The 20,074-nt window shown below is 40.4% G+C and overlaps 1 protein-coding gene across 1 annotated transcript; it reads right to left on the reverse strand.

Moving 5' to 3' along the window:
• Nucleotides 1-1,908: 1,908 nt before the first annotated feature.
• Lysmd2 (LysM domain containing 2) lies at nucleotides 1,909-17,751 on the reverse strand. Its single transcript, XM_046461930.2, has 3 exons — nucleotides 17,050-17,751; nucleotides 3,659-3,990; nucleotides 1,909-2,484 (listed from the first exon to the last, which is right to left on the reverse strand). Exons 1-3 carry the CDS (start codon nucleotides 17,320-17,322, stop codon nucleotides 2,442-2,444), a joined length of 648 nt encoding a protein of 215 aa, XP_046317886.1. The 5' UTR covers nucleotides 17,323-17,751; the 3' UTR covers nucleotides 1,909-2,441.
• Nucleotides 17,752-20,074: the final 2,323 nt, after the last annotated feature.

Below are 20,074 nucleotides of genomic sequence, written 5' to 3' on the forward strand. Positions count from 1 at the left end.
AAACTCCACTTGCAAAGCACAACTCAGACAGCTTTAATGAATCTTGAGATAACATGACCAGCTGCAGTCACGTCAAACAGGCTGCTTCTATTTCAGACAATGAACTGGCTTGGACTAAACATTTTATCCATTTACTTTTCTATATGAATAAATATGCAATATTTTTTAAAATATGAAATTTATTTAGAGAGATTATTGTAATTTTCAAAGTAAAGTGACCTTCGTTAGCTCCCATTGATAACAATGACAAAAGGGAAATCATTAGCTTTGTTTTTATAAATGAGGAAAGTGGTTCACCTAAGGAACAAAAAGACATGCTCAAACTCATGTGGCCTGGATGGTGAAGATGGACCTTAACAGAACATGGTTAAAGGCCAGGTTTCTTGTCTCTGTCCACTCTTTCATAGTGATTCTATACCAAGGTAGGGACTAAAGTACTCTAGACCTGTACAGCTCAGCTGTGGCCACAAAGTTATTAGGAACTTGATATGACAGAATTTCCATAGGAAATTGCTAAAAGAGGCAAAAATAAAATAATGAAAAAAATTCAAGATTGTGGTCTTAATTTCAAATTTGAGTTTATATGTTTTGGATAGTATCTTTGGATTTGTCTTTTGGATTACTCTTAAATTTCAGAACATTTTATGTTAAATATCATAACTACATTTTAAAAAGTCCCTAGGCTTCCACAGAGGTTTGCTTGGGCCTTTTTTACAGGCATTTTTGTTTCCCCCCCCCCCCTTTTTTTTTTAAGCTTTCTCTTTTTCCAACTAACTCCCCACAGTTCAGGTAGTAGTGGATACAAGGAAATGGCAAAGCATGATCAATAGAGCACCCTGTTTCAAAGATGCTATAATAGCATGAAGAAAAGAAAAAAAGGTGCGGGGATAATGCATGTCAAGTTATAAACGAGAAATGAGCAAGTAAAGAGCAGACAGCTACTGCTTCCCATCAATGGTCTGCCTGATCAGCCTCCAGGTTGGATACATGCAGTTCTGGTTCTGCAAGCTCTGCTGCACTGCCATCTAAAGGCACACGTTTCCTGTTCCATAGAACAAAACAGGGAAGAAGGAAATAACAGAAAAAATAAGAAAGGGACAACAAAAGTCCCTTTTGGCTGGGTGCAGTGGCAAACAACTGTAATTCCTGGGAGTCTGGAGCAAAAAATCTCAAATTCAGGCTAGCCTCAGCAACTTAGTGAGGCCCTAAGCAACTCAGCAAGACCCTGTCTCAAAACTAAGGGCTGGGGATGTGGCTCAGTGGTAAAGCACCTCTGGCTTAAATCCTCAGTACAAAAAACAAAAAAATAATGAAAATTCCTTTTGCTCCAGAGACAGCAAACACCTGTTAGGTAAAGCTGATGAGCTTAGGGATGGTGATGACCGGTAAATACAGAGAACTGCTGTGGAAGCATAAAGACTTAATCTACTGGTTAAATAGAAATTGATACCAAAAACATACTTAATTGTAAATAGTATATTGCTTGAAGTTTACTGCTATAACCTGTAGTATAAAAAAATAAGACAAAAACCTAACTCTAAATTCAAATAATGTGGAATATATTACATAGTGATGTATTGGAATACACTGTACAGTGATTACATACACAACACTCTATAAAATGACTTGGTAGTAAAATCTGAACTAGAATTCAGAAATGTGTCAGAACTTGGTATTATTTATTTATTTGTATTCTGTATTTTCATTATATCTGAATCACATTAGGTCAACAAAAATGCAAAGGATGCTAGGAACTAGAATTGATTTGCTTTTAGATCATCAAAATTTCTTTCAAAAATTGCATTTATAATAACAAAAGCCATTAAGATGGGGGAGGAGTTGTCATCATTTCAAAACATAATTTAAAAATTAATTTTTTCCCATTTTGAAAAAAAATGAAGACTCATATGTGAAAACATAGTTTATTTTCTCAGACTTTTGTAGTTTATTTGTACAAAATAGCAGACAAAATTTGGTTCTTTGTATTAATACAGAATATGTAATACATATTGAAATATATATATGTATATAGCACTTAAGTTATAAACACACAGCAAATTCAGCATCACTTAAACAGTCACCGTGTTTTTCACATAATTAGGATTTCATTAGGAGCTAAACACTGTTTTCAGCTTAAATATATAAAGTCTTTGATGCTTATCTCCACCAGTGTTTACAAAAGCTAGTCTAAAAACTATTACCACCTACAAAAGTAATAAGCTTCAGAATATAATTTTGCTATCATGCCATAATAAAAACTGAACATTATAGAAAGCCAGAGGGAAATAACCACTTCAGTGCAACTGCAGTAGGTAGACTTAATCATGATTTTAAGATGAGTGCTATGGGAATCCAAAAGGGATGCTTCTGGATCTTCAGTCACCAGATTCTTTATGGCCCAACCACTGCTTAATCCAGGTTAGAATCATGCCACTAATCACCTAACTGTGATAGAGGGACGTTGCATAGGGACTTTCTTCATCTCTAAACAAACAAAAAACAACAAATATAGCATAAGTTAGTATTTAAAATTATAATCAGAAATCTAAAACATTATATATATATATATATATATATATGTTAAGGTACAACTTAATACCTACTGGATAAGAGTGTATCCACTTAAGAGTATTGTGCACACCTTGAAAGTGGCATGAAAAGCAAATATTAATTAAGGCATACCTTACTATCTCCGTCTTACTGGTGTCTCAGTTATTGGAACAAATAATGATATATAATTATTAAATATATTACATTTATATAAATTATATTCATATTTATATCTTTTTGCTTTCTATATGCCACTTCTTTCTCAAATGGAACTGAGGTACCTAAAACAAACAGCATATTTATAACAAGATGAATAAAGTAGAGATTAAAAAATCAGGACTAAGGAAAGGAAAAGGAAGCCAATAAAGTAACCATAGAAGTACTACATAGAGGTCAAACCGGGCTATTTTACTTGTAAGTTTCCCAGGATCCAGGGGGAAAAAAGAAACATAACAGCTTGTACTTTCTTAAAATCCTAAAGCCAGAAGGAAACCAATTCTAGAGGAGAAAGAAAGGTTTGCTCCAGTACCAAATTTTAAACAAGGTAAAAAAAACTCATAGGAGGACTGGGGTTGTGCCTCAGTGGTACAGCGCTTGCCTAGCATGGGGGAGGCACCACAGGCTCCTCTTCATGTGAAAAACTGCTATCAACTAGGTTCAATCCTCAGTACCACATATAAATAAATTTTTAAAAATAATAAAGGTCCATTAACAACTAAAAAAATATTTAAAAAAAAGATTTCACAGGAAATCTTATGTAGGAAACACTTGCCAACAAATAAGAGACAATGTTTTTGACAAATTTTATAAAGGTCGGTATTGTCCAAGTTTTCTTTATGGCACTGCTTCCTTTGAACAGTCAACAAGATGCTATCCAGAATTACTAGCTGGACATTAATGTTATTAAAGCAAAGAAGCAATTTTTTTATAATAAATAACAGAGACAAAAGCATTTGTAACAGATAAAGCCTTAAGCATTAAGGCTTTATCTGTAGCTCTCTTTGCACTTCATACATTAGAAATGTCTTTCTAGAATTAAAATGTAAAGCAAGGACATCTTAAGAGTAATTTAATCAGCCTCTGACATTTTTTACCAGGGAATTTTTACCTGCTTTCTTCTTTTAGTTTCTTGGCTGCCTGTGTTGATAATTTAATCTGCAAATCAAGTCTTTGAAGGAAATCTCTGGCTGACACTTCCTCAGGCTGCACAGGCTGAATCTCAGATTCCTGAGGACTGGGAGGAGGGAGGTCTTCCCCACCCACCACAGGCTCCTCTTCATGTGAAAAACTGCTATCAACAGTTTCATTTTCTGGAGAATCAACGGAGTTAAGTCCATTAAACAACAAAGGCTTCTCTGATATAACTGGGATGTTCAAAGTTTTCTTCAGAAATATACAATCATTGGTAAACAGTTTATTGGCCCTTTTAATCTGTTCCATCTAAAATATAAAAAAAAATGAAACACAGAGTTACATATAACCAAGTCCAGGAGGAGGATTTACTATACAATGCTGAGCAACATTGACTCTTCAACTGACTCTTCTCTGATAAAGTCTTGCTAAATTCATGAGCAATGTATGTACAATGCCTTCTCTGATTCGAGTCCTCACTTGAGTTTGGTCACCCCATAGTTTGGTCGAACTATGCTGCATCTGAACTTGTTGGAGAAACATCTGTGCTTACATTTATCACACTGTATTATAGTACATCTACAGACTTCAGCTGACCAGCCTGAGGACCTGCACCACATCAGGCACTCCACATACTAGATACTTCTAGTTATCAAGAGAGATGTCATTAAATTCTGTTTCCCAATCTTAAAAAAGGAAACTCATTTTCCCCCAGTATATTATTTCTGCTATAAGGCAGTCTTTAGCATTGATGGCCCAAAGTCTCTGAAGTTAAAAAATATAGGATTTTAAGCATTTTTTAATGCATTTTATTCTTATTTTAACATTTGCATTGTCTGTATTAAAACCTGTTTCCTATCATTGCTACTTACTTGTGGAGAGCTTCCTATGTCTCAAGAATTGTGCTTGGTGAATTAACAGATACAGGAGGTAGTAGAGGCATCAGTACAACCAGATTTGGAAGAATGATATAGGCTAGAGCTACGGTCAGTCTCACAGAGAAGGTGGATTCTGATTTTGACTCTTTTGACTTCAAGTAGGACTTGAAAATGGGTAGACATGGGTAAAGAAAGGTGATGGGGGCATTTTACATGCAGTATCTCATTCTTTTGCCCACATGGAATGGGTATGTGAAGATCCACTTTATAAACAGAAGACAGTAGGCTTAAAAGATATTATGTATGAAAGAATCATCATATAACTGGCAGATGAAGAAGCTAGAATTTAATATATGTTTATAATGTAATCTAGTATTTAATATAGATATGTTGTTGTTTTGAAAGTTTTTTTGGTTTTTTGGGGGGTAGGGAGGACTCCAGGGAATGGAGCCCAGGGGCCTTTCCCACTTAACTACACCACAGTCTTTTTTAATTTTCAATTTGAGTTAGAGTCTTGCTAAATTGCTGAGGCTAGCCTTGAACTTGCAATCCTCCTGCCTCAGCCTCCCCAGCAGCTGGGATTACAGGCATGTGCCACTGCAGTTGGCAATACAGATTTTTCTAACCTATAATTCTTTCATAGTTAGTGGATGCCTCCCTCAAACCACAGATGTGAAAAAGAAGGGTGAGGGGGGAAGAGAATTTACACAAGTTATCTCATTTAAACTTCAAAACAATCTAAATATTAATATTATCAGCTCCTCTTCATAAATTAGGAAAGAGAGGTAAGTGGCCTGCCGGAGTCCACAATGCTGGTGAGCTCAAAACTCAAACTAGGCTGTATCTGAGCTTGTTGGAGAAATGTCTGTGCTTATGTTCATCACACTGTATTATAATGTGTCTATAGACTTCAGCTGACCAGCCTGAGGACCTGCACCACGCCAGGCATTCCACACACACTCCAGCATCTCATTTGTACCTCTCTTTCTCGTGATGTAACTTATGTGTGGATACGTGTGTGTGTGTGTGTCGATATAACACATATACATATGGAGAGAATATGTACAAAAGTATTACATATGTTCTACACATATTAGATAGATGTTAGGAGTGGCAGTGGATGGTACTTTCTATTCTCCGTTTTCCAATGAAGAAATTCAAGCACACAAGAGATGATTAATTGATTTGAGCACGTGCATACAGCTCTATCAATGTCTGAACTGGAAGTTCTGTCTGACTCTAAAGTCCCTATGTCTGGATAAAAGTGAATGATTAATGGAATCAAATTATGGGAGCATTTAATACTAAACTGATTCTGAGTAGCAAAAAAAAGAATTATGTTTCTACTTCTAAGAGCCTGAAGACACAACAGTCAAAGAAATTAATCCTGTTCCTCCTGCTTTCCCATGATAAGCTGAATCCATGCAAATAGTACCTTCAAAGCTTTTGTTTGTTTGTTTCTCTTTTAAAAGAGACTACAAAAGAACAGAGAAAGGATGGTCCTTTGTGTGGTAGGTGCAGGAGATGGCAAACGGCAAGAAAGAGACCAAAGTCATGAGCAGGTCCATTTTAGAGAAAAAATTAAAATTTCCAAGTATCTCTGGTCTTGCTTAGGTTTAGATTGGAGAGTGTTAAATAACGTCAACACTTTGCAAGATCCTGTCTCAAAATAAAATAAAAAATTGTTGGGGATGTAACTCAGAGACAGTACCACTGAATTCAATCCCCAGTATAAAAAAAAAAAAAAAGACTGACATCTATAACAAGGGCTGGTAAATTACTGCCCAGGAACCAAATCTGGCCCATCACCTACTTTTGTATAGCACACAAGCTAAGAATGATTTTCACATGTATACACGGTTGGAGGGGGAAAAAACAAACAGAAGAACACATTTCCTGACACATGAAACTATAGTAAAGGTTTACCAACTCCTGATTCCTTCAATTTTATAGAATAGCAGAAAATCTTTGATTTTGCATACAGGTGGCTTTTTAATTAATTAAAATTAAATGATATTGATAAGTATTATACACTTTGTATTATGGTTTGAATTGCCTCCAGCCAAATAAAACGAAATGTTGAAGTACTAATTCCAAGTTAAAAAAAAATTAAATGAGAAGTGGTATTATCTATTGTGATGGTTATTTTCCTTTTAAACCTATCCTCACCTCTCCATCCATTCCCATCTCTCCTTGAGCCTGTTCTGAACCCTGGGGGCTAACCTTTCTTAATTGAGGGGGATACATGGGATTGAACCCAGGGGCACACCACTGAGCCACATCCCCAGGCCTTTTCATTTGTTGAGACAGGGTTTCACTAAGTTGTTTAGGGCCTCACTAAGTTGCTGTGGCTGGCCTTGAACTTGCAATCCTCCTGCCTCAGCCTCCCAAGTCATTGCAATTGCAGGCATGTGTGCCACCAAGCCCAACTAAGGGGGTGGGGGAGAAGACCTTTTAAGAACTACATTTCCCAAGCCTCCATATTCTTGAAATGTTAGTTGGTTAACTAAAGAAGACACCATAATTCTGGTGGTTTCATTCTTCAATGGCCTTAATTTTTTATCAGGCAGTCCCTCATCCCAGACTCCACCCCTCCACCAAGGGAAGACTGGATTTCCCTTGGTACTTCAGGCCTAGGATGGATGTCTTCCTGCTGTGGCTGTGTCTGAGTTCCTCACTACCCCTTGTTGGTTCCCTTCACCCTGTTCATACTCTATAAAGGTCCCTTCATGAAAGTCTGTGAATTCCCAAGTTGCCATGTCCTCTGAGTATGCTCTCTCTATCCAGCTAGGACCCTGACTGATAACATCCATCATGCAGAACAACACAGGCCATTAAAGTCCAGCCAGGGACCAAGGATACTGAGCACAAGACAAGGTGACTGAGTGGGGGCCTGGGTGCAGTCAGAGAGACTACAGGCAGTGAAGAACAGGGCTCTCCAGGCTCTTCTGTGCACTACTGTGCAAGTGATTCACTACAGAATTGCCTTGTAACTAGTCCTGAGCTTTCTGGCATCAGGGACTGTGTTTTCACTCAGAATGATCAGTAAGCATTTAAGGTATTCATTGATGGGATGGGCATGGTACTCCATGCCTATAATCCCAGCTAAAGCAAGAGGATCACAAATTCAAGGTCAGCCTAGACAACTCAGTGAGATTCTGTCTCAAGTAAAATAAAAAAAGGTTGGGGGTGTAGCTCTGTGGTAGAGTAATTGCCTGACATACCCAAAGCCCTGGGTTCAATACCAGTAAATTAGGGATATCCAGATGTAGTTAGCATCAAGATGGGAACCAATCTACAGACAGATTAGATCTGAGTCAGAAGGTGAAACAGGTAAATGAGTTTAAGTTAGTAGTTAGACACACAAGCCACTTTCTGGGTTCACATTCTGGTTTTTCCACTTACTTACCATTCTCTACATCTGTTCTCTTACCTGTAAAGTAATAAAAGGAATAGTTCCTCTCATACAATATGACTGCTATGAGGATTAAAAGAATTGGTTTATGTAAAATATTTAGAACAATACATGACAGAGAGGAAGCACTAAAAAATGTTAGTAACTATCATGATTATATTTGGGTAAAAGTAAGAAAGCAACAGGTAAGGGCAAATCTTTGTTAACAAATATTTAGCTAATGAGAAGGAGGAGGATAGGAATTTTCTCCCATTAAACTTTTTAAAATCTCTCCCAAAATTAGAATATATAAAGATTGCATATAAACCAGCCAACATGAATAACATATCTCCAACAAAACATTTTTAAAAAGTAAAGAATTTTATCTGAACTTTACAATAACTTAGACCAAGAGCATAGGCTCCAAATTCTGTTACCTATAGTAATGTCAAGGCAAGAAATAGCTATGCAAAAAGCCAGGGAGGGGGGGACAGACACAAATACCCACGATTCCACCTATAATCCTAGAAACTTGGGAGGCTGAGGCAGAAGGATCACGAGTTCAAAGCCAGCCTCAGCAACTTATCAAGGTCCTAAGCAACTCAGCAAGACCCTGTCTCTAAATAAAATACAAAAAAGGGCTGGGGATGTGGCTCAGTGGTTAAGTGCCCCCGCATTCAATCCCTGGTTTAAAAAAAAACAAAACAAAACACACCCAGGATTCCATCCAGAAAGAGCAGCAGCAACACCCCAAACTGTGTGGTGAAATGTAGGGAGTAATAAGCCAACTTCAGGCTTAGGTAAAGAATTTGGAATTTATTTTGAATGTGATGAGAAGCCACTGGAAGATGAATGAAGAGAATGACATGATTTGATTACAGTTAAAGATCACTTTGCAACTGTGCAGAAAATGGGTTGGCAAGAAAGAAGCACTGGTGGAAACAGAAAGTCCAGCTATGGAAGTAAGCACTGAGGCTCATATGAGAACCGTGGGTAATCTAAAACAGTGAAAGACGTTTTGTTTGGAATGTTTTATTTTTCTGTTGGAACATAGGTTAGGTTTCCTGTTCTGGAAATTGGATCCACATGAAACTAAGAAAAGCCATTATCCAATCCAAGGAAGGGCTGGAAAACTCCACAGCCTTCCCACCTGCCCACCTCACAACATTTCCTAAGAGCCACTTAAGCCTGAGAATAGAAAGTACAACCTTTTGCAAATGACAGAACTACTTTCTGTTTCTTAGGACGGAAGTACGGCAATCAAATGCTTTCACTTCATTCTCTCCTAATCAGGGTTGAATAGTGTGACTCAGTGAAATAAAATTCACTCTTTGCTCACTAAGAAACAGGTTATAGAACTAAAGGAAGAACTAACCGGATGGCCCTGGTCAATCATGGTGAAATAAAGTAGACAAGTGCTATCAATAACTTAAAAATAACCTTTTAAAGTGACTCCCATAAATACATTTTGTAAAGGTGAAATTATTTAGGAGGGAATTCACAATGCTTATTCCCAAAAGAGGAATAAGCTCCTCAGGAGCTCTGGGGGATGGTCAAGAACCCTTACAAAAGGCACTAGGTCCACCATCATCAGCTCACCTCTTGAACAGTGAAGGTAATATTCAAAACCTCTTTGCTTCTTCTCCATTTCTTAAAAGAGACAAGCCCTTCTGAAAATATTTTCAGGACAATTTTACATATGTATACAACTATCATTTGATTATTATTTAATAGAAACAGATTTAAATACTAAATGATTCTCTCAAGATTCACCTCCACACCTGTCTCATGTTATGTTCCAGGTGTTGGTGGCAATCAGACCCCTCCATTGCCATGTGCTCATGGGGAAAAAAAAAGATGTATTTTTCTTCTCCACACTCTCAGAAGAGTAAATGAAAACCCACTTACAGGAAATTTCCAAAAAAGGTAACTTACAAACTAAAAAGTAGATCAGTGGTTTCCTGGGCCTAAAGAACAAAGAGTAGAATGGGCCCTGGTGATGGTTGCACAACTGTGTAAATTACAAAAAATCATTGAACTGTATACTTAAACCAGGGTGGATTTTGTGGTGTGTAATTATACCTTTGAGCTCCGGAGGATTGTTGTTTTTATTTTTTGGCTTTTGGTTTTGTTTTCTGGTACTGGGAGTTGAACCCATGAATGGTTTATTTATCACTGAGCTACATCCCCAGGCATTTTTAAAATTTTTATTTTGAGACAGGGTCTTACTAAGTTGCCAAGGCTGGCCTCAAACTTGTGATTCTCCTGCCTCAGCCTCCCAAGTTGTTGTGAATTTTTTTTTTAAGTATGTGAGAACTCACTCTACTAGCACCCCAAATTTCAGGCTATTTTACCATACTTCTCACTATAAGTGGCACTATGTCCAGCAAGGGTCAACAATCTCTACCAGCAGCAGACTGAAGTATTATTTGTCCACAGTATTTATAAAACTGCAGATTTACATACCCTTCTGCTTCTAACTCACAGTGCTTATTCTCTCTAAAATGACAATCATTTCACTTTTTTTTTTTTAATCAGCAAGATAACTTTTATGTGGGTAAATGTTAAGCAACAACTTGGCCAAGAAGCTAACTGGAAAAGGAAGAGAAGACCCTAGGAATAAAACTGGACAGAAGGTCACCGAGGGTACTGGGGATGAGGGGGGCCTCTGGAGCTAAGAAAAGAGGCAAGTTCCCTGGAGGAAGTAAAAAGACAAAGTTTATACAAATAATAGGTGCACTTGGCTGCCTCCTTTTCACTTTCAGTTTCTATGCTGTTCTCTGGAGGTTTCTCCAGGGTTTCCAAACAAAAAGTTCCCAGTGGCAACCTAGAGCTGGTCAACTTCCTGCAGAGGCTTGAATCCAACTGGGAGGAGCGAGGATAGCAGAGACAGTGATGGCTAAATCTAGAATACAGGGTTAAGGAAGGGGCCTGTTAGTCTCAGTAAATATTAAAAAAAAAAAAAAAAAAAACACTAGGGAAATTCCAGCCCCAGCAAGTTTATGTCTGAGGTTTGAACTGTATTTAACAGTTTCTCAACCTGACCCAAATAGTTTCAGTTACCCAGACCCACTTCTTCAAATGCTTACTACTCTGATAAAAAAAAAAAAAAAAAAAAAAATGTCCGAACCTAAACCTATGTGTAGTTCAGTGTGAAGACCCACAGCTATGGGAGGAGATGAAACCAAGAGCCAACACTAGCAAGGGCAGCAGCCTCCCATAGATTTCAGAATGTGCTTCAAACTACCTCGTACAGTTCATAGCTCCAGCAGGCGGCACCTCCTCACTCAGCCTTACCTGGGCCCTGGTCTTCCAGGACCTGCTCAACTGTAGGACTTACAATTTCATACCAGTCAGGCTTTCTTGTGGATTAGGTCCCTGTGGACCCACCAGGTGCTATGCACCAGGCCTGGAGGATATAAAGATACATCAGACAAGCCAGGAGCAGTGGCACATGCCTGCAATCCCAGTGACTAGGGAGGCTGAAGCAGGAGGATCATAGGTTCAAGGTCAGCCTCAGCAACTTAGTGAAACCCCCTTCTCAAAACAAAGGGCTGGGAGTTTAACTTAGTGCTAAAATGCCCCTGGGTTCAATCTCCAGTACCAAAAAAAGAAAAGTAAAAGATGAAACAGACAAGCTCCTTGCTTCTCAAGCAGTTACAAGATAGAAAGGAGTTAGCTGATAAATTCACTATAAATGAAAAGAGAACATGTAGCCCCAGCATCTAGTACAGGGCCTCAAACAAAGAGGCCCAATAAAAGTGGGAAAGAAACAATGAACACCATTTATTAGTAAGTATTAATTATTTTAAAAGGGGTGATGGGAAAACATCATAAAAATATTTTCCAAGTCACTGACAGAAAAACTGGGATCCATCAGTGTCAGCCTGGCCAGGTCCTTAAACCTCCATACTCTTTTTTCCTATAACGGAGCCTCCTGGGTCCTCAGGTGCATTCCCAGGGCAGAGATATTCAAACCGAATAGTAAACAAATAAGCAGAACTTTTCTAGCATATCAGCAAGTCATCCAAAATCCAGCCACTTTTCACTACCTCCTTTCTTTGCTTTGGTCCAAACTACTGTGTTCTTTCACTTGCATCACATGCAAAAGCTTCCCTATGTGGTCTCTGCCTTGGCACAGCCTTCCTATAGCTCATTCTCAAAACAGAAGCTAGAGTGATCCTTTTAATGCATAAGTAAGATCATGTCACTCTTCTGCTCAAACCCCACCACCACTACTGTCAATGGGTCCCCAATGAGAGATAAAGCGCTTAATCCCTTAAAACCGCTTTCAAGGCTTTAAGTAATCTTGTCCAACTATTCTCAATGGCATTCTAAACACCAGCCATACTCTTCCTGGGAAGTTATCAATCATGCTCCCACCTCAGGGCCTTTGCACCACTGGCTATTCCTTCTGCCTAGAATGTTCTTCACCATATATCTGCATGGCTCCCTCCCTTTCCTCCTCTGTAAAGCCTTCCCTGGTCATCCCATTTTAACTTGCAACCACCTCCAATGGTCCTCCCTATCCTCTCCTTGATTTTTTTTTTATTTTGTTCATCAATATCTGACATATAGCATACTTTGTTTACTTACTGTCTTAACTGACTAAAATATAAGTTCCATGAGGGCACGGATTTTTATTTGTTCACGAATGTCTCACCAGAAAGGTGGAACTGGAAAAAGAAAAAAAGAATAATTGGATGAATGATAAATACTGTTAGGAAAACAAGTCAGGGAAAATGCCAGTGTGAAAGAGGGTTGCAATCTGACATAGAATGGTCAAGCAAGATCCCACAGAGGAAATACTTAAGCAAAGTTTTGAAGGCAATAAGAGAGCAGGTCACAAAACCAGGACCAGCTAGATCACTGCCCAGAGCCCAGTGGAAAATGAAAATGTGGGGCCTTTGTTTACAAATGAAAGATTTTAAGACACAACTGAGCATTAAATCAAGTAACAACCCCTTCTAAGCATGGGGCCTTATGTAACTGCATAGGTCACACCCATGCAGCGGCTCCTGCACTCAGCCAGCTCTTCAGCTATCTGGAAAAAAACATTCCAGTCATATGGAATAGCAAGTACAAAGAGCCCAAGAAGGGACAAGGCTTTGGGAATAAGCAAAGAGGCCATACTTCTAAAAAAATCAGAGATTCATAGATGCCTTTTCTGGATATTCTGATCCCAAAGGTCTGAGTTCAGCTGGACTCTTCATTTTCAGTCTGCCCCAGCACACTCCTCTCCCACCCAGGCCAGCTGAAGGAACACTGGTCTACCCCCATATCCTGAGATGTATTTGGCTTCCAGCTTTTGAATATCACTTTGGATACCCAGCTTCCAACTTGTTCCCCTTGGAAACCAGGGAAGGCAATCAAGTCTCCGTGTTCACCCCTTGTCAGAGTCTCTGTTCTGGGAAGCTTCCTGTACAAAGAGCACTACTGACTTTTACCCAGTTTCCCCACCAAGGGACTGAAGTCCTGCCTGTGACCCAGCTGGGTGGCTGAAGAGCTGCCCTCAGTAGTCAGGCTTGCCTGAGAGTTCCTGCTCCTCTAAGCTGCAGAGCTGTGCTCTCTCATGCTACACATGGAATGTTAAGGTCAACTGTTTGCCTGAATTGACTCTTAATTTCCAGGTTCACTACTGTGGGCCCCTTGGTCCCCAACATCTCGTCACTGAGTCTTTTAAACAACAATTTGAATATGTTGTAGATGATCCTGGCAGTGAATATTAGAAAATTAAACTCATTCAACTTCTTTCTGTTCAGTTAAGAGAAGAAAAAAAAAAAAAACAGAAAACATTTCTACCTTTAAGCTTCTACCTAAAATCTCATTTACCATTAAGTAAATCCAATTAATATACTCAGGTATTAATTAAACAAGAATATTACTTCACTGTATGGTATTATTATGTTTACTGGTTCTATACAACCAGTAGAGAAGTCTCCAAAAACTTCATCAACTACAGATCAGAGCCCAAGGTAATGAAATACATATATATGGAAAAACCAGTGGTTCTCAACCAGGCGTGAGTTTGCCTCCAAAGGAATGTTTGGCAATGTCTGAATGAGGAGAGGGGTGTGCTACCTGCCTCCAGTGGGTAAAGGGCAGAGATACTGCTAAATATCCTACAATGCACAGGACAGACTCCAACAACAAAGTCCATATAATCAATAGTGCTAAAATTGAAAAACATTGTAAAGGACTATTTGTGACCGCAGACTATATTTCCCAATTCATCATACCTGAGTTACATCTTATAATCAAAAGTCTTTATAAAAGCAATGAAAAATCTGATTTACACTCAAATGGAAGGGAGTAATAAGGTTATAAGTAATAGGATTTATATTGGACAAAACATGGATTAGGAAGTATTTGATCAAAGGTACAGAACTACAGTGATCAGCTGTTTGGGAGCCCTAAGTAACTCAAGAGAAACCACTAAGGCCTGTGGGTAATGGGAGATCACCATGGGAAGAAAACATAGGAAATAACACTCCTGGATATCATAAAAATTCCTAGCTGTAGGCACCCTAGCCTGATAGGAAAGATGTACAGAAACCAAATAAAAAAGACTTTCCTCCTTCAGTAACCAAGATGCTGAGAGACCTCTAGATAAGAGTAGATATCAGAAGTAATATCTAGAGAAAAGCAAATCCTTTATCATTGTGTTAATTCAAGCTGATCTCAATAAAAATCATACTGGGAAAAGATCCTTACCTCTTAACTTCTTCTCTTCTGTAAAAAGATTCATTCCACCTATGTGCTAGGCTTATTGTGAGAGTTAAATAAAATCAAGATGCAATAGGACAAATGCAATGCCTGACACATAGCAAGAATTAACAAAGAGTAGCTATGGGTATTTTCCAACTGGGCTTTTCTCTGGCTCTGACCCAAACCAGGCCCCACTGATACATGGAGAACTATAGGTCTATGTTCAATTTAGATAACTCCCAAGAGGTCAGAATAGGGGTTCTCCATGGCATGTCAGTATATGACTGCACAGCAAGGATCCTGCTCTCAAAATGAAAACTCAACTCAAAGTGGATCAAGGACGTAGGAATTAGTCCAGACAGCCTTCGATTAATAGAGGAAAAAGTAAGACCAAATCTTCATCACATCAGATTAGGCCCCGACTTCCTTAACAAGACTCCTAAAGCACAAGAAATAAAATCAAGAATTAATAAATGGGATGGACTCAAACTAAAAATCTTCTTCTCAGCAAAAGAAACCACCAGTGAGGTGAACAGAGAGCCTACATTTTGGGAGCAAATTTTAGCCATACACATCAGAGCACTAATCTCTAGGATATATAAAGAATTCAAAAAACTTAACACTAAAAAACTAAACAACCCAATCAATAAATGGACTAAGGAGCTGAACAGATACTTCTCAGAAGAAGATATACAATCAACAAATATATGAAAAAATATTCAACATCTATTCTAATTAGAGAAATGCAAATGGAAACTACTCTAAGATTTCATCTCACACCAGTCAGAATAGCAGTTATCAAGAATACAGACAACAAAAAATGTTGGTGAGGATGTGGGGAAAAAGGCATACTCATACATTGCTGGTGGGACTGCAAATTAGTGCAACCAGTCTGGAAAGCAGTATGGAGATTCCTTAGAAAACTTGGAATGGAACCACCATTTGACCCAGCTATCCCACTCTTCCATCTATACCCAAAGCACTTAAAAATAGCATACTTCAGTGAGGCAGCCACATCAATGTTCATAGCAGCTCAATTCACAATAGCTAAATTGTGGAAGCAACCTAGATGCCTTTCAATAGATCAATGGGTAAAGGACCTGTGGTATATATACACAATGGAATATTACTCGGCATTAAAAGAGAATAAAATCATGGCATTTGCAGGTACATGGATGGAACTGGAGAATATCATGCTAAGTGAAGTAAGCCAATCCCAAAAAACCAAAGGCAGAATGTTCTCTCTGATTAGTGCTTGCTGATCCATAATAGGGGTGGGGGTGCTTGGGAAAAATGGAGGAACTTTGATTGGGCAAAGGGGAGGGATGGATGGGAAGGATGCAACGGCACAGGAAAGATGATGGAATGAGACGGGCATCATTACCCTAGATACATGTATGACTGCACATATGGTGTGATACTACACGGTGTACAACCAGAAAAATTTAAAGTTGTGCTGCAATTGTGTACAATGAATCAAAATACGTATTGCTGTCATATAAACTCAATGAAAATAAGTTAATTAATTTAAAAAATGTTAAATTGACAGAGAGACCTAATGGTAAACATATACCTGCTTAAATATGCAAAACAGATTACTTCCATCCTTGGCAATGAGTCGGAGTTTCACTTCAAGAGAAAAATATGATCACATTTCTTCTCACTGCTGTCTAAGGTGCTTCAGGAAAGAACACTGAAAACTGATACTCAACTCAAATGTAAAAAGGCCATCACATAGCTCAGAGTTAATTATAAGTAATTTTAATGAAACAATTTGTTCCCTCAGGTTTCCATGTTCTTCCCAGAGGTGTAATGCAATATACCCAAGACGCACACACATAAATTTGTAATAAACACAGCTCTCTCCACAGGTGTCACATTCACGGTTGCCAGTGAGCCCAGGGGTGTAATTTCACTTCTAAATAAAGAAGCATAATCGATAGAACCAGTACCATACAAAGGGCACAACTGTACCCTTCCTGACTCATCATAGAGCTTGTTTACAAGGAGAACAGAATCCACCTCAGTGCGGCTTTGAGTAAATATATAGCAGTGAGATGGCGAGAGCAAATCGGGTGAAGGTGGCTGCCGGTGATACCAAAGCCCTGGTCCTCTTTGATCTTCCTCACGCAACTGATCTGTTCAGAGTCTGGGCAGGGCGCTGGGAACTGGAGGCAGCTACCTGGGGAGGGAGCACTGGCAGCCCGCCCCTCTGGCTGCAGGACCGGCTTGGGCGACCATCGCTGCAGCCAGCAGCGCGCGCCAGGCGAGTGCTTGGGGCCGAGCCGCGCGGGGACGGCTGGCTGCCGTCTCCACACCCGAGTCCTCCCGTCCCCCTCCCCCGCCCCGGAGCCGCCAGCCCGGGCCGCGGCGGCGCGCCCTGCTCACCGTGACTCCGTACTTGAGCGCGATGCCCTGCAGCGTGTCGTCGGCGCGGACCCGGTGCTCCACCAGGCGCTCGATGACGCCGGCGCCCAGCGGCGCCCGCACGCTGGCGGTGCTGCCGTACGAGCGGGTCTTGGTGCGGGCCAGGCTCACCGACAGCTCGGCCTCCTCGGACTCCGAGCCGGAACGCGAGCGCGGCGGCGGCGAGGGGGCTAAGGGCCGCGGCGCGCGGGGGCCGCCTTCCCGCAGGGACAACGCGGGCGAGGAGTCCGCCATGGGTCCTGCCGAGGCCGCCAGGTCGGGGAGCTGCCAAGGGGGCGGTGCCTCCTCTGCCGCCGCCGCCGCCGCCGCCGCCTCTTCCTCCTCACAGGGGCTGCGGCTGGTCGTTCCGCGGGGGCGGCGGGCGGGAAGCCGAGGAGGGGAGCTGCGGGCCGGGCATGGCGGGCGTCTCCCTCCTGCAAGGCCTGCCTTCCCCGGGCGCCGGCGACACAGGCGCACCTACCAGGCCAAGAGCGAAGTGAGCGCCCGCAGCAGTCTGGCGGACTGCGGCAGCTCCACCCTGCCGCCCGAGCCTGCCGGGCCCTATGGAGCGAGGAAGCGGGGGCGCGCCAAATCCTGCGGCCCTAGGGGTTAAGAGAGGCCCATCCGGAGGCGTCCTTGTCCTCTAGTGGACCCCCGGACCTGGACTTTGCTGACAAAGCCTAAGTAGAACCGGGTCTTAGAAGCAGTGAGGGGGAAAAAAACCTCCTGGAACCATTGCTCTGCCTCTTTTATTGATTCCCAGCAGGGACCAGCTTGCCCAGACATTCAGGCACTTTCAATGCCAAAGGTACTTTCCTCCCCCAACCCGTTTACTCTGATGACCTAAAAGTCCAGGTCACAGAAACATTAAGATCATCAAACACAGCTTCCCTAGGCCCATCTCAACTCTACTAGAAGTTCTTAAAACATAACCCCAGGAGGGATAGCGCTTTTAAAGGCTGGTGGGTGGCCTCGAACTAACCCTCCAGTTGTTTGGAGTTCACTCACCTTTTCACAACCGCTTACTAGCTACAGTTTTTTTTCTCCTGGCTCACTAGTTGGAATTTGCCATATACATCCATCTGTTGTTTTTTCTTACTGGTTTCCTTTTTGACACCTGAAAGCATAATTCCCCTCGGTACTATTGTTAAATCCACCTAAGAACTCTCATCTGTACTCTTCATCTAAACACGTTCTCCTCCAAGACACCCTCTCCTCAACACCCTGGTTTCAGGCATGTTATACAAAGATTCAGGCACATTATACTAGATTCTAATATCCTAGTTTCTATAGTATTTTTGGACAGCTTTCCAAAAATATCTCCATAGGTAGATCAGGAGACAGGAAGTTTGATTTATTGGCTGAAGTTTTGATATATTACTGTGTTGGACAGAGGCAAAGGGAATAGCTCTGTGTTGGACAGAGGCAAAGGAAAGAGGTGGGAAAGAAGCAAGTTGTCCCCATATCACCCTTCCATTAAGAAACTTTTATCGTGGCTCTCTGAGGACAGCAGCATCAATATAAAGCCAAATTGGCATTCAAGTTCCTCTTCCTATTTTTATTATTTATGCAATGGTCATCTATAACTCATTCCATATATTCCAAATGTTCCTGCAAAACAGAGCTACTTGAACTTGCTTACTTATTCCTACATCCATGCCTTACTTATGCTATGCCCTCCATCTGTAATTCTACTCTTCCAAATACCCTACCCTAAAAAAAGTCTACATTTTTTAAATCTTTAAGGTCTTTCCCAAATAATATATCCTCCATGAGATTTTTTTCTTAATCTTCCCAATTGTTCCTCTCCCTCACCTGCCCAGTTGTTTCTTTGTCCTCCAAATGTGCTCTGTACCTCTTGTTTTCTTTTGAACTCATTGTGTGTTGTTTGAATCATTCATGCACTTGTCTGATCTCCACCACTGATAAATGCTGATGGAAAGCATAACTAGGTCTTACTCATCTTTTAAGCTCCAGCAGTACCTAGCTCCTAAATTCACAAGTAGTATAATTGAGATGTAACAAAAAGATCCTGAAGTCTGAATTAGATTGAATAGCTCAAGCCTGCCATGCATGAACTTCTGGGTGGTATCCAGTGTGCCCCTTCCAAGACTCAAGAGAGAGGCAGAACCCCAGGGTCTCTACACATACATAAAATCAGGTAATGTTTCAAAAAAGAAGTATCCACCTTCAAAGAGTTTACAGTCTAGCAATGAGACAGCATATAACAAGTTTTCCATCAGAAAAGCATAGTAAAAGACTGGATGATTCTATCTGAAGATTAAAGAACTAGGTCACATAAGCTGTTATTAGTTGGTCAGTGCAAAAAATTCCATAATTAACTTTTTTCTGCTTTTTTATTTTTATTTTTTGTTTTGTTTTTGATACTGGGAATTGAACCCAGGGGCACTGAACCACTGAGCCATCTCCCCAGCCCTTTTAAAAATATTTTATTTAGAGACAGGGTCTTTCTGAGTTGCTAAGTGCCTCACTAAGTTTCTGAGACTGGCTTTGAACTCGAGATCCTCCTACCTCAGCCTCCCAAATTGCTGGGATTACAGGCATCCGCCACTGTGCCAGGCTCCATAATTAATTTCAATTAGTTCCAATCAATTAGGAATGATATTACAAGCTGTATTTCTTTCTTTCTTTTTTTTTTTTCGGAGATTCACAGTGCACATAAGAATAATGAAGTTCTAGAAGTAAACTATTTTATTTCATTTGACACTGCATTTCTCAAACAGATGTAACTGTAGAAACTCTTGTCTCAGAACTCCTGCAGTTTGAGAAATGGTGAATTAAAGGGTAAATACAGATCTAAATAAGGAAACAGGAAGATAAATTTGAAAACTGAGGCCTGGTATGGTGGCACACACCTGTAATCCCAGCGATTTGGGAGCCTGAGGTAAGAAAATCACAAGTTCAAAGCCAGCCTCAGCAATTTAGCAAGGCACTAAGCAATTTAGTGACAGCCCATCTCAAAATTAAAAAAAAATAAAAAGGGCTG

Source organism: Marmota monax, unplaced genomic scaffold (assembly GCF_021218885.2).
Source record: "Marmota monax isolate L192 unplaced genomic scaffold, Marmota_monax_Labrador192_F-V1.1 WCK01_AAM20220418_F8-fsc00001, whole genome shotgun sequence".
Lineage (NCBI taxonomy): Eukaryota > Metazoa > Chordata > Mammalia > Rodentia > Sciuridae > Marmota > Marmota monax.